The sequence below is a fragment of the Patagioenas fasciata genome, chromosome 2, assembly GCF_037038585.1.
Source record: "Patagioenas fasciata isolate bPatFas1 chromosome 2, bPatFas1.hap1, whole genome shotgun sequence".
In the NCBI taxonomy this organism is placed as follows: Eukaryota; Metazoa; Chordata; class Aves; order Columbiformes; family Columbidae; genus Patagioenas; species Patagioenas fasciata.
This window is the reverse complement of record NC_092521.1, coordinates 64,250,879-64,263,612: the sequence shown is the minus strand read 5'-3', so window position 1 is coordinate 64,263,612 and position 12,734 is coordinate 64,250,879. Positions and strand designations below refer to the sequence as shown.

The 12,734-nt window shown below is 37.9% G+C and overlaps 1 protein-coding gene across 6 annotated transcripts in view; it reads right to left on the bottom strand.

The window, feature by feature from the left end:
* CARMIL1 (capping protein regulator and myosin 1 linker 1) overlaps positions 1 to 12,734 on the bottom strand; it is a 195,907-nt gene that overhangs the window by 60,174 nt on the left and 122,999 nt on the right. For all 6 annotated transcript variants that reach the window (XM_065830887.2, XM_065830885.2, XM_065830888.2 and 3 more), the window contains 5 exons: positions 10,546 to 10,627; positions 9,107 to 9,206; positions 8,963 to 9,017; positions 3,172 to 3,344; positions 832 to 900 (listed from right to left, as the gene is read on the bottom strand). In XM_065830887.2, the coding sequence (XP_065686959.1) occupies positions 832 to 900; positions 3,172 to 3,344; positions 8,963 to 9,017; positions 9,107 to 9,206; positions 10,546 to 10,627 (479 nt within the window). The remainder of the gene's footprint in view (positions 1 to 831; positions 901 to 3,171; positions 3,345 to 8,962; positions 9,018 to 9,106; positions 9,207 to 10,545; positions 10,628 to 12,734) is intronic.

Sequence of the window (12,734 nt, the reverse complement as noted above, 5' to 3'; positions counted from 1 at the left end):
ATAAAAACTACAACAGTTTCATAAAACAAGTACCTCTAAAAGGTCTAGCCCCATAACCCCTCTGAGGATTAAGACGCTCCCCTAAGTAGTTATAAAGTTTTCCAAGATGTGTTGCCTAGAAACCAGCAACTGTACGTTATCTCCAACTTCTTAAGAGAATCTTTGTTCCTCTCTGAGGGATTTAATGATGTGAGCCAACTGCAACTGCTGCTTAATTTAAATCTGTAATTTTTCCCTCTTAAGAAAAGTAATAATAACATATAAAGAAATGTGACGGAGATGGAGAGAGATGAAAGTCATTTAGCATCTATCACTGGTAATGGCTGCAACTGTGAGTAAGCTCAAGGAAGCAAAATGACTCGGACCACAGCAATTATGACGAACAACTTCAGTTCCCAAGATCATTACTATTAGTTTCAACTTGCTGGGGGAGAGAAAAATAGTCAGATCACAAAGTCATACTTCAGTAATTTTCTGTTATTGTATACAGCTTCATTCACTGACTAGAATAGAATTTCTGCATGCTATCCACACAAGAGAATGAAAAAAGGGAAAATACTCTCAAATTCAGAATTTTAATGCTAACAGCAGAACTCAATGGCCTTAATGCTGATAGCAGAGCATGCATGAAAGAGCCACAGACCTTTTCCCATCCTTTGAAACATGTGAAGTCACACGTTTTCCTTTAGATTAAGCACCTTGATGCTTAAAATTGAGAACACTCCGCATTTTCAAATCATATTGACTGCAGTGAGAACTGCAGCTGCTCAGATCATCCAGGATCTGAGTCTTTGGTCTCTTTATCAGTCACTCAGTTGCCTGAGAACTTACTTTTCCAGTGCCACAGCTATGTCCTGGAAGCCCTGTGCAGTGATGTTATTCTTGTCCCATATTACAGTTCTGAGAGGCAGAGGGGAGAGAAAAGGAAAAAAAAAAAAAGTTAAGCAAGAACCACCAAATAAGTCTATATCGAAACTTTGCATATTGAAATAACACAGCGCTGTATATTCAAAATTGTCTAGTGACAAGCAACATTTTAAAAATCTGTCTTTATATGCTAAAACCTCAAAATGACAGAAGTTAGGGACAAAGATACTACAAAATTCAGTTTCCCTTTCTTTAAAGAGGACTCTGTACTGTATTTTCCACCATTAACATAAAAACACGCCTTTTCTAAGATACAGTTAACAGGAAGATTTGGAAATAAAATTCCAGCTTTTTCCAGGAATAGCATCAAAAATAATGTTCAAACGTCTGCTTTGCAAGCCCACACTGAAAACTGAGAAAATTGCAGTAAGTGATCAGTCTCTGTTCTACATAGACTATATGGCTACAGTTATAGAAAAAGGTATTTAAAAAATTCATGCTGACTGGTGGTCAAAATTTGACGGCCACTGTGTATTCAATCCTGTACTACCTCACCACACAGTCCCTGTGATTCTACGTGCAACATAACTAGGTCCTAGTTCAAGCCATTAGGTTAGGTGCACAAATTGCAGCTCTTCTGAACACACAATAGTGATGCCTTCACCCTCCTCCCTCAATTTAGACCACTCAAGCAGAATGCTTGGCAATTTGCAAACACATGTTCAGAGATCTCATTAGTAGTCAGAAGAGACAGTCAAGCGGATAAATCTTGCTTGTGCAAGAGCACTAGTTGTAGCTGTTCTTACAAAAAAGGCACAAAACCAAACAAAGATTTCTGGTGTTAAAGGGGAAAAAAATAGATAGATAGTAGGGTTTCACAGGTATCGACAAACTTCTGCTGTTGCAGAATTATCCCTTTGATTTTCAGATGGAAAGACGGAGGTAAGGAAGAGAGATTCTACACCCACTCTGCAAAGATCAGATTTTTGTCATTGGAAACTGTGTTCATATTTCTACTTGGATGTGATTTTCTAACATTTTAACCACAGTCAATTACCATTGCATTATTCAGTTTGTAATCATGCTACAGACTGTGTTGACATTATGTCAACTGTGACATTCAGTGTACTGTGGAACATTTCAGTCTGCTACCCTGAAAGCCGTCAAGGCTTTATCTCTTCAGGTACTGTGGTCATTTCAGGTTAATACATTCAATAAACCTAAACCACCTCTCCACTGTTTTCTTGACGTTTTCAATATTCAGTTTGGGCATAGTAACACAAAGACCAGAATCGCTGCTTCTGAACAAAACAGCCAGGATTGCTTTGGGGAATTTCTTATCATCTGGGGAACAAATGCTTGGAGACCAAGCACCAAGCGGTCTCTTCACACAGACTAAGGTAGGTTCATCTGCACAGTCTGACAGAAGAAGGAGTGAGGATTAGCCTTCCTGATTATGGTGACATATTTAGAGATCCCCATCCAGATTCATGCTGATTGATGGTTTTACTGTTTGCTAATCACACACTGGATAGAAAAAAAGTGATACTCTCGAGCCATCAGTGCCAGACATGTGCTAAAACGCAGTGAAGTTGTCAGGCAAATGAAGGTGCAGAGAAGAGATGCCAACGTCCATCAGCACTGTAGGCAGGGGAGAGGGGACAGAGGGATGGTCCATACTGCTACCCATTCTGAATTCCATATGCTCTTAGTACTCCTACAAACTGACATGCCAGAAGACAAAGATTCATTTACTTTAGTTTTGCACTCAAGTACCAGAATTTTCTCTGCTGGGAAGGCCTGCAGTAGAAAAGGGAAAGCAGAACGACAGAGAGTAGCTAAGCACTGGAACAGGGTTCCCAGAAACAGTGTGATATTCCTGTACATAAAGCTGCTCAAAACCTGTCTGGACAAGGCCCTGAGCAACCTTGTACAGCTTTGAAGTTGGCCTTGCTTTGAGAAGGACATTGGATTACATGACATCCAGAGTTCTATACAAGGTAACTTTTTTTTTCCTAAGATTCTAGGCAATTTAGAGCTCTCTTGTTCCAACAAGAGGTCTTTCTGTTTAAATTTAGAAAATGTAATTTTCCCCAGTTTCAGTTATGGAAATGTTTTTGCAGAGACAATTTGCTTCTCTTTTTATTTATTTATTTAAGAAAAAAGGATGAGAATCTTTCTCAATGGAGACACTATAAAGTGGCTGTACCTAGAAGGGTTCTGAAGAGAAACTGTTTGAGAATAAGCCAACAACTTCAGTATTATTAAGCCATTCTATCTTTCACTGCAAATATGTTTCCTTACCTGAGCTTGGTGTTTATTTGTAGGGCTTTTGCCAGCATCTTTGCTCCCATATCTCCCATGGCATTTCCACTAATATCCACTTTCGTAAGAGAAGTATTGCTGCCCAAGGCATTAATAATGATGGTGACCTCAGTCTTCAGTTTGGAGTCTGCGAGGGACAATGACTGCAGAGGCTGTGGAGCACAGAAAAGGCGCTGATAACAGCAACTGATAATGCATGCAATTCTTCAAACATCAACCAACAGAAGTTACAAGTTCCCCAAACTCTTGGAGACAGCAGTAAGCATTAAAGACTTATTTCTGTGTTTGCTGCAGATCCTACAACACATGACAAACTGGGAGTCAACAACTTACAGCACAGGTGTCAAACACACACATAGATTAAGTTGCAACACCCTGAAAGAAAAATAAATTGACAGTGCCTCATAGTTTCCTGTGTCCTATTAAGAACAGAATAGAGTTGTAACCTGAAAAGAGGCAAGGTAGCAACAGCCAGCTTCACCAGACAGCCTCTCTAGTGTCCAGTGGGTTTTGCTTAACCAGCATGCTTCCCTGTCACTGAGAAATAAAAATATCTGTAATAGCACTCCCCTCCTCTCCCTCAGACTGAGAGCTTTATCCAAGGGCAAATTAGGATCTGAGGCACTGTTAAAACAAAACCAATTCCTTTAAACTGTTTCATTATTGTTACTTCAACTTCAGGAGTGATTTTGTGTACCTGCTCGTTCAACTAAGGGCATGGACATTTGGGAAGAAAGAGACAGAAAACTGTAGCAAGTCTGAAATTAAAAAGAGTAAGAAGAGTATCTATTAAAATGAGTAAGTCAATGGATATTATTCACAGTGGTGTTCTGACATCTGTGATTGCAACATCTTTATGTAACCTTTTTGTTTTATTTTGTTTTCATATACTATGTTAAGCTGAAACTACGTCATTGGGCTCCCACAAGTCACACTCTTCAGCCTTAAGAAAACTTCTTTTACAACTGCCTGCATTCCCTTCATTGTCAGTATCCCAACACCCAACGGCAGGAGCTCAGGAACTACAGTCTATCCATCACCATGCCTTGGAGAGGTATTACAGCTGCTACAATTGTAATTTTTCTTTGCTGATGTACAAGAACTTCACAAAATGTTTCCCTTGTTCAAGTGTGAGTTCATATGGAAGAGTTTATTGTCGTGACCCACTTATACAAGTACTGCAGCATTAATTTTAGCAGCCTAAAATCTCCAAATTACTGGTATGGGAAAATGAGGATCTCATAAGGATGAACCATGGTACCTCTACATTAGATGCCTAAAGGTTAGATTAATATAAATAAACCAACAGAACTGTGCAAATCTTTCAGGGTCCACGATGCTTGCATGGCACCTGCTATATTTTGGGTCTCTAGCCTACAGACACCACTGGATTACAGTAATAACCAAAAAGTCTGTAACAATAAGAAATGCCCTTCTAAATGAGAAAATGCATAAAAATTTGGAGGCACAGCAGGTTTATAATTAAAAAGTCTAACAGTAACACAAGCCACATGCTGGTTTTATTTTAAATGGAAGTTATTAAATTACTATGTTAATGCCCTTAATCTGTCTGTGCTTCCCCATTTTATTACATTATGTACCCTAAAGAATAATAGCATTGCATTTAAATGACATTTAGAGCTCTTGGCACAAGTTTGAGAAGACCTCCTGTGACATATTCACAGAAAAGCAGCATCACACAGCACTCAGAAATCACCAATAAGCTTGTGAAAGTGAAATTTCTTCTGTTTCTCTTGTGTCACTTTAGAAAGGGTCATTCAAGTGCTCCTTCCTGCATATCAATTTTTGTAAAACTCAAATATTCTCCTAGGAAAGGATTTCTCACCTCTTGCATTCCAATATTCTGACAAAACACGCGTATCATTAAAAACGCTTCTGCACTGTGTTCTGTAAGGATTGACACCTATACATCATTAATATCACATACAAAATATGCATATAGCACAGTAAAGCACCTGCTATATTAGCAATGTCTTTGAAGTGAATGAACTACAAGGGGTTTCTTTGCACAGTTACACTTAGCATTTATTCAATGGCAAGAAGCAAAAACCTCTGGACCTACTTGGTGACCTGAATGCAAACTACAATCAGAATGTAAATCTGAAGGATTAAAAGTACAGGCTGCTAAGTATTCATTAAATTATCTGACCAGCACATTAAAAAAAACCAAACTAAAAACCTTACCAAAACCAAATCACCCACAAAAAGGGGCAGTATTCCACATAGCCTGCAAACATTTACTACTTTTAACAACTTAATAGTTTTAGCTGGATATTGAGAAAATGGAAGACTAACTTCAGTGTCCCTGCCGCAGAAAACAGACAGTTTGCCAACATGGTGAAGATGTCTTAATAGAATCTTATTAAGGAAGAGGAATTCTTAAAGTCAAGAATAGAATTAGAAATTGTATTATTGTATTCATTGATTTTGTCACACTCCTGCTAGAAAACAGTTAAGAACTAAATCAAGATAAATTTGTTCTCCTATGAACCAAAATGCTGTAAAAACCCTCAAAAGGCCAATTCTGCAAACACTGAACTAAGAACTAAAGATATTTAGTGCTGTAGTATTAAGACTTCTCTGTAGCTATGCAGAACCGACTACTCCTCTGAATAATGGTACACAGTACCTGCAGTGTAACATATATTTTTGCAAGAAGAAATGGCACAGTAAGCATAGAGCTGCAGACACTTCCTGTAGTACTATTAAGAATACATCCTTATAGCTGGCACAGTACAGCATCTACTTAGAGAGAAAAAAACCCAACCAAACAAAAAAAACCTCACAAAAAAAGCCAAAAACAAACAAAAAGCACACTAAAACAAAAATCAAACCCAAATCTAAATATTAAATTCTGTCTATATTAAACATCGGGGAAATTTTGTTGTTTGGGTTCCTACCACTGCTTTTAAATTGTGTAGGATTACACTTGCATCTAGCCGTATTTTTACAATCATGAAACCAAGCCATTGGTTGTTGACATCATTTCACTCATGACTCGTATTAACACAGCAACAGATCTATTTAAAGTGTGTATAAATAAATGAAGAAGCACTTGGAAGATGACTATTTTAAATTAACGCATCTTGCTTCAACTTTCCACACAGGTAATTCACGGTCCCCAAACTGCACCAGTCTGCAGGCAATTCTGATCAAGCAGTGTGCTCTGGGCAACATCATACCCTGGTCTCTCCAATTCCACCCTTACTTTTTAATGTCCTGTGGCAGTAAATGCACAGTAATGGCAGAATAAGGACCACCCCATTTAGGATTCAAAACCAAAACAAAGTAACTAGAAACTTAAAATAATTTTCTAAGCACTATACTATCTCAAGGTAGAGTGAGGAGCATCCAGCTATCTGCAACGTAGTGCTACAGAGCCTACGTCCTCAACTCTTTACCTGCTAAATGCTTCAGATTGATTTTAGCTCCTGATGAAACAGAAGCAAACGAGATTCCTTCACTGAAGAAGATTAACAAGAGAAGAGAACATTGGGAGAGAAGAGACAGGTTAACACCAACAGATTCACATGCTGTGTCCCAAAGGCTAATGCATGACATGAAGGAGAGACAGTATTTTAAATACTACATAAAATAACTTTTTGGTGGATTATTTCACTGTGATGCTGTTTGGAAACAGGATGAGACTACAGAGCGTGTGCTGTAGGTTGGCTAAGGAATGACATTGTGAGTAAGAATTATAGAAGCATATCTGACCCCTGGATTGTGGTAAAGGCAGAAAGTGGAACACTGGCTGAATATTGCCTGTGGGCTGAAAAGGAGCACAAGCAGTTGAAGCTGATGATGCAAGGGAGGTACAGCTGTGAGACAGATACATCCAAAATTTTGCAGCTGCATTTCCTCTGTCCTGGAAGGTTCAAAAAACAGAAGCCAGCAAAGATAAATCGAAGGTTGTAACACTTAAGAGAGACAAAATGAAAGTTGGAAATTTAATCCTTGCAAACAGATAATATGAACAGTATAGTAATATAAATAGGAAAAACAAAACCAAACAACAGCATGTTTGAGAAGATGGTTTGGATACTGAAAGGATGCAGAGTGTGTTGAAGAGTTATTTTAGGATATGGCCTGAGCGTGAAGAAATGTTCACCTGCAGCAGAGCAAAGGGAAGAAGGAAATTGAGAAAACACATACTAAATTACACTTGCTTTGATTAATCTGGTTTGATGTAACAGTCTTCAGGACAGCTGTGAAAGATTAAGCGTGAAATAAAGGCCTAGGCAGAGACAAATGTCCACAGAGAAGAAGCAGGGGCTACCCATGACACGATACTACCCCTCAGTACAGCATCAACAGGAAAAGGAGAGAAGGGGAAGACGGCCCTGTACCTTTCATTCCCTTCAGAGACAGAGCAGGAAATGCAAACCAAAACCACTAGTTTGGTACAAGAAGTAACACAGAGATCTACCAATACATCTCTTAGCATGATGCTCCATCTGACTTGCACAAACAAGGATTTTCTGCTTTCTTTACAGGTGCTAACTCAATTAGAATCAGCTCTGGTGTTCATATGCAGCACTTTACTGTGTCACACTGACATCCCATGATTTAAAGACTCAGGCGAGGAGGTAGTCAAAGAATCACGAAAAAAATCCAGTATCACCAATCTCAACTAAAAGGACACAGAGAGAGGCCTAGTTAAACAAATCACTTCAAATATAACTAAGCAGTAATAAAAGATGAACATAAGATCTGGGTATAATGGACTTTGTACAGAAGGAGACATTGGAAACCCTGGTAAAAACTGCTCCACTGAATTGCAGGGTGCAGACACAGACGGGAGGAGAAAATAAGAAAGTGTGGAGACCATGAAATGGGAGGTGACACAATACACACAACAAGAATAGCAGGTGTTTAGACAACTGAAGTCTACAGTCAGCTATTTCTGGAGAAGGAGGAAAGCAGAGCTTGCTTGTTACTTGGATGGGGAATGAAAGAGAAGAAAGGACTAAAAATAAAGATTGACAAGCATGAGAGTAACAGAGCACCTTAAGATTCCCTTACAGCCAAAACTAGGATGCCAAGTAAGGCAGGAACACAAACCCACCCACAAAAGTCTTTCAGAATCAGGAGAGAGGGTGGAAATGAAGGAAGTGAGCAAGGATCTCAGCAAGGCACTCTGAAAGGGTTTTATGAAATTGCTCCTGTGATTAATGTACGAGGAGAAGTAGAGAACAGCAGAGTGAGTGGTTTATTTGCATCTTTTGAAGGAGAAAGCAGTTCTGGGAGATCACTGCAGTGACTTTGCATTTTGTCAAGAAAAAAAAATGCTTACCCCCCAGAACAGCTACCAGGAAATAGTTTATTCTATACATTAAAACAAACAAACAAACAAAACAAAAACAAAAAAAATTCTGTTGTTGAAGCAGTATCATCACCCAGAGAACACTACTATTGTAATTTTCTATCAGGACACAAAAGTTTTGAAAGCCTGTGCCTACAGGGCTTTATAATTTAGACCTAAAGCAACTAGGTTAACACATCCAACTATATAGAATGAATATTTTTCAACAAGAACAGATCCCAAAACTACCCTAAGAAATGTTTACCTACATACTACACATAATTCAAATTACTGTTTGAAAAAATAAAACCCCAAATGCTGGATGTGTCTATGCAGGATCATGACCAAATTTTATGCAGCAAATTAACACAGTGAAGAGTATTACCAGAAATAGGCTGTGAGGGTACAAATACACATGAAGGTAGTAGGCAGAAAGATACTCACTGAATCCTCGTCTTGAATCATCTGAACTAAATTATCAAGTACTGGAGTGAGATTTCTGAGGGAATAAAAGTAAGGAAGATGATGAAATCAGCAGCTTCTCCTTGTGCATTCTCTTGTTATTTAAAAGAAAAAAAAAAGCCTTACTTGGATTTCATGTTGTTAAAGTTTTTGCCTAATGCCAAGTGTCTTATCGATCGGTTTTTACTAAGCCATACTACAAGGGTTGAGAGGTCAGATTCTAGGCCTGTAAAGAATCGAATTAGATTAAGAATTAAAACACATTTTCACAAAAAGCCCAAGCAGGGTCCAGTTATTAACCCCATATTCATTCAAGTAACCATATCAGTGTACTGATTTCCAAGAGCTCTAGAAAAAATTAAATTCTTCTGTTTTTTTTTTCTTTTTGGCTCTTTTATTCTATGATGATAAATGCTTCCTCTAAAATGAGCCCTTTAAATTGCCATCCTAATCAGCCTTTTGAAGGCACCTCTCAGAAACACAGAAGAGAAACATGGTCCCTTATCTGTAGTCCACCCACCCAAGGGTAGCTCTCGCACTGTCAGACAGAGTTTAAAGTTCCTTGGAGAATTCTGAGACCATGCTAATTGCTAGTCTTAGCAGAGCTGTGTGCCAACAAGGTCTCAAAGCCTTCAACTGCAAAAAGGATAACATAGCAGGCTATGAATAAAATGACCCAAAAAATGAGGAAAGTTTTATTCTACTCCTGAGTAATAAAAAGACTTTGCTGGAGGACTGTATTCCCAAACCAGTGGTGTATTTGAAGACTCCACTAGTTAGATTACAAGGATTTACAATCCAGATCCACAGGATAATTTATAAGTCAAAAATCTTATTCTTTCTAACAATTGATCTGTTTACATAATTGGGCTGAGTTAGTAGCTCCCAAAGCTCCCCACTTGCCAATTCATCCCAACTTTCTTGGGCATTCAACTATACTGAAAATCTCTTTCTGAAAAACTTTTGCATTTGGCTGTCAGAAGGTCAAACACAGCAGGTGAACTCTTCCGTTCCATACATCTACAATTTGAGTTTGCAAGATGAGAAGTGAACTGGTATTCCCAGCTGGGATGCACAGAGCCTCCGAAGCGGGAATAGTCCAAGACTTCCGAAGACTCAGACAGGCCTTCTCTGACCTGAAGCTGGTTGACCATTTGCTCCAAATTTTCCTCTCTTGCTTTTTCAGTATCATGATTTCAGCTTCATTCTGTACCTGGTCTTTCCCTTTCTTCCTTCCCTACACTTGCATTTCTCATTTAGCTTCTCACTCTCTTGTACTTACAACCTGCTTTCCTCTAGATCTAATATGACGTATACTGGCTCAGTTCATTCTGCTGTTTCACGTTTATTTCAAACAACATAAACTTCCGAGGGTACAGTTAGTCTATAAACATTTCTTATATACTTTATAGCAGTCAGAGTTCTTGGTCTGAAACACATCCATGACCCATATGGCAAATAATCATAAAGCAAGAGTGACCATCCTTGATTCCACTGCGAGCTGAAAGAGAAAGTTTCTCAGATTCTGGGTTGCACGACCCTCCATTCCTGTTCTGGGTACTTACCATTGTCTGAAATATCTAGGCTGGTGATATTGTGTATTTCTGCTATGCATCCTTCCAAGACTTGTGCACCTCCCGATCTTAACTAGAGACAAAACAACATCCATTTTTGCAAACTGGTTATGGTTTCAAGATCAAACAGAAAACACTGGTAGGAGATTTGTGAATACAGAAGGCACTACCAGTGGCAAAAACACCACCAGCAGAAGTTACAGACATCAACATGACCACCTAGGCACACATTCCTACAATTCTCATCCTTCCCTCTCACTATTTCCATATAAATGAGAAAAGGGACTCACTTTCATTTCTCTTAAAACTACTGCTCAGCAGTTAAATCAAGGAAAGATTCAACTGGTGCAGACACCACGAATCCTTTAGCACTTGTGCCAGGCAGCGACTGCAGGACTTTGGTGCAGGTTCTCTACATGTAAGAGCCAGGACATTGCAAACACCCAGTGAGAAAAAAAACGTAAACTTATCACAGGAGATGAACATGCAACACATCGCCCTTGAACTGCACTACAATCGAAGCTTATAGCGAGCACCTTCTTTCAGCTCTTAGCACAATGCTAGGGTGCCCAGGTCAAAGATGAGTAGCAAATTTAAAATGAATAAATAAAATAAATAATTAATAATAATAAAAATATATATAAAATCTACAAAATTATGTTTCCCTGTCACTGGAAAGAAAATTTAAATAATCCAATTCTAAAACACACACACAAAAAAAAGCATAAACAAGAGAAATTTGTACTTTACCTTCTTTTAAATTTAAAAACAGGCATAAAAGAGAAAAAGAGCAACAATAACAAAAAAGCCTAGCTGGGAAGTATCAATTATGGTACTATTAATCTGAAATATTAAGTGAATACAAAAGAAACATCAGGATTTAATAAAAAACAATGAAATTGCCTAGGGGAAAACATCAAAAACCTAAGTTGTTAAAAATTACACACTTATTTACTAATGCTACCAAATTAAACAATGCAACTTCATTTTTTTTTCCAAAGAATCAAAGGCATTTTATTATTTCTTGCAACTCTGAAAACTTCATAAAGTACATTTCACTACATGAACTTTCCCCCAGGAAAAAGACTTGAGCAAAAGAGGGGAAAAGTTATACAAAATTTCTGGTTTTGCATTTTCTGTTTCCACTTTCCTGGCTTCAAAAAACCAGAAAGCTTTTTCAAACATGAAATAACCTTTTCATCTCCTGTGCATAAAAAAATGAGTAATATTTTACTTAGCTTACTTGGCTAAATATCCTGGATCAACCTGCTGATATTTCTATGAATAGTCTCTTTTATCCATGCTATAATTAAAGAACCATAAATGCCTTCAGAAGTATTTTTCAATAAGGACTTGATTTGGCACTTTTTAGAAAGTTTCAGATATGCGATTGATTAACAAGCAACTCAACAACCTGGTCTGAGCATTTAAAAACCAGTGGTGGTCAAAGACAATATGTAAATCATAAGTCACATCTGGAAGTGTAAGGAGATACAGAACTTAAGGCACCTTTCCTCTTTGGCATAAAACAAACCCTACTCATCCTCACCCTGTCCTCTCAAGAAGTGGTCGGATTAAAGTCTGTATTTGGGACAGAAGTGGTACGATTTCAGCTCATCTTCATTTTTTGTAAGAGCGTTTGTAGTATTTGCTGTACGAATGCCAAAATCATTCAGTTTTGTTCTGTGCTGCTCTCTCAGTGTGGGCCACCACAAGACAACCATTTTACACAGTGTCACATCTATTTTTGAAGAATCTTTGGAACTGGTAGATTATGCGCAGTCTTGGATTGGTTGTTGGTATGGTAAAAGTTCTATACACTAAAATTACACTCACAATAGAATCCAAATGTTTATGCTATATATACTTCGAGGGTCGAAGCGGATAAGTTTTCAGAAGCAGCTTTCAATCTTGTACTGATATTTCCATATTCAAAATCTTAAATATACAAACATTTCATGTGCACAAATGGTGATATCTATTTAATCTGAAGGTGATGATACTTGACTTTTAGGATCAAAATTTACTGCAATCGTATTAAAATAATATATATATATATATATATATGCAGAGGTTAATTGAAGAGGCATTTAACAATGTGGACTGTGATACTGAAAAAAATAAATACCTCTGTACGATTTCCCAAATGACATTGTTCTGAGACTAAAAATCCAAGCTCT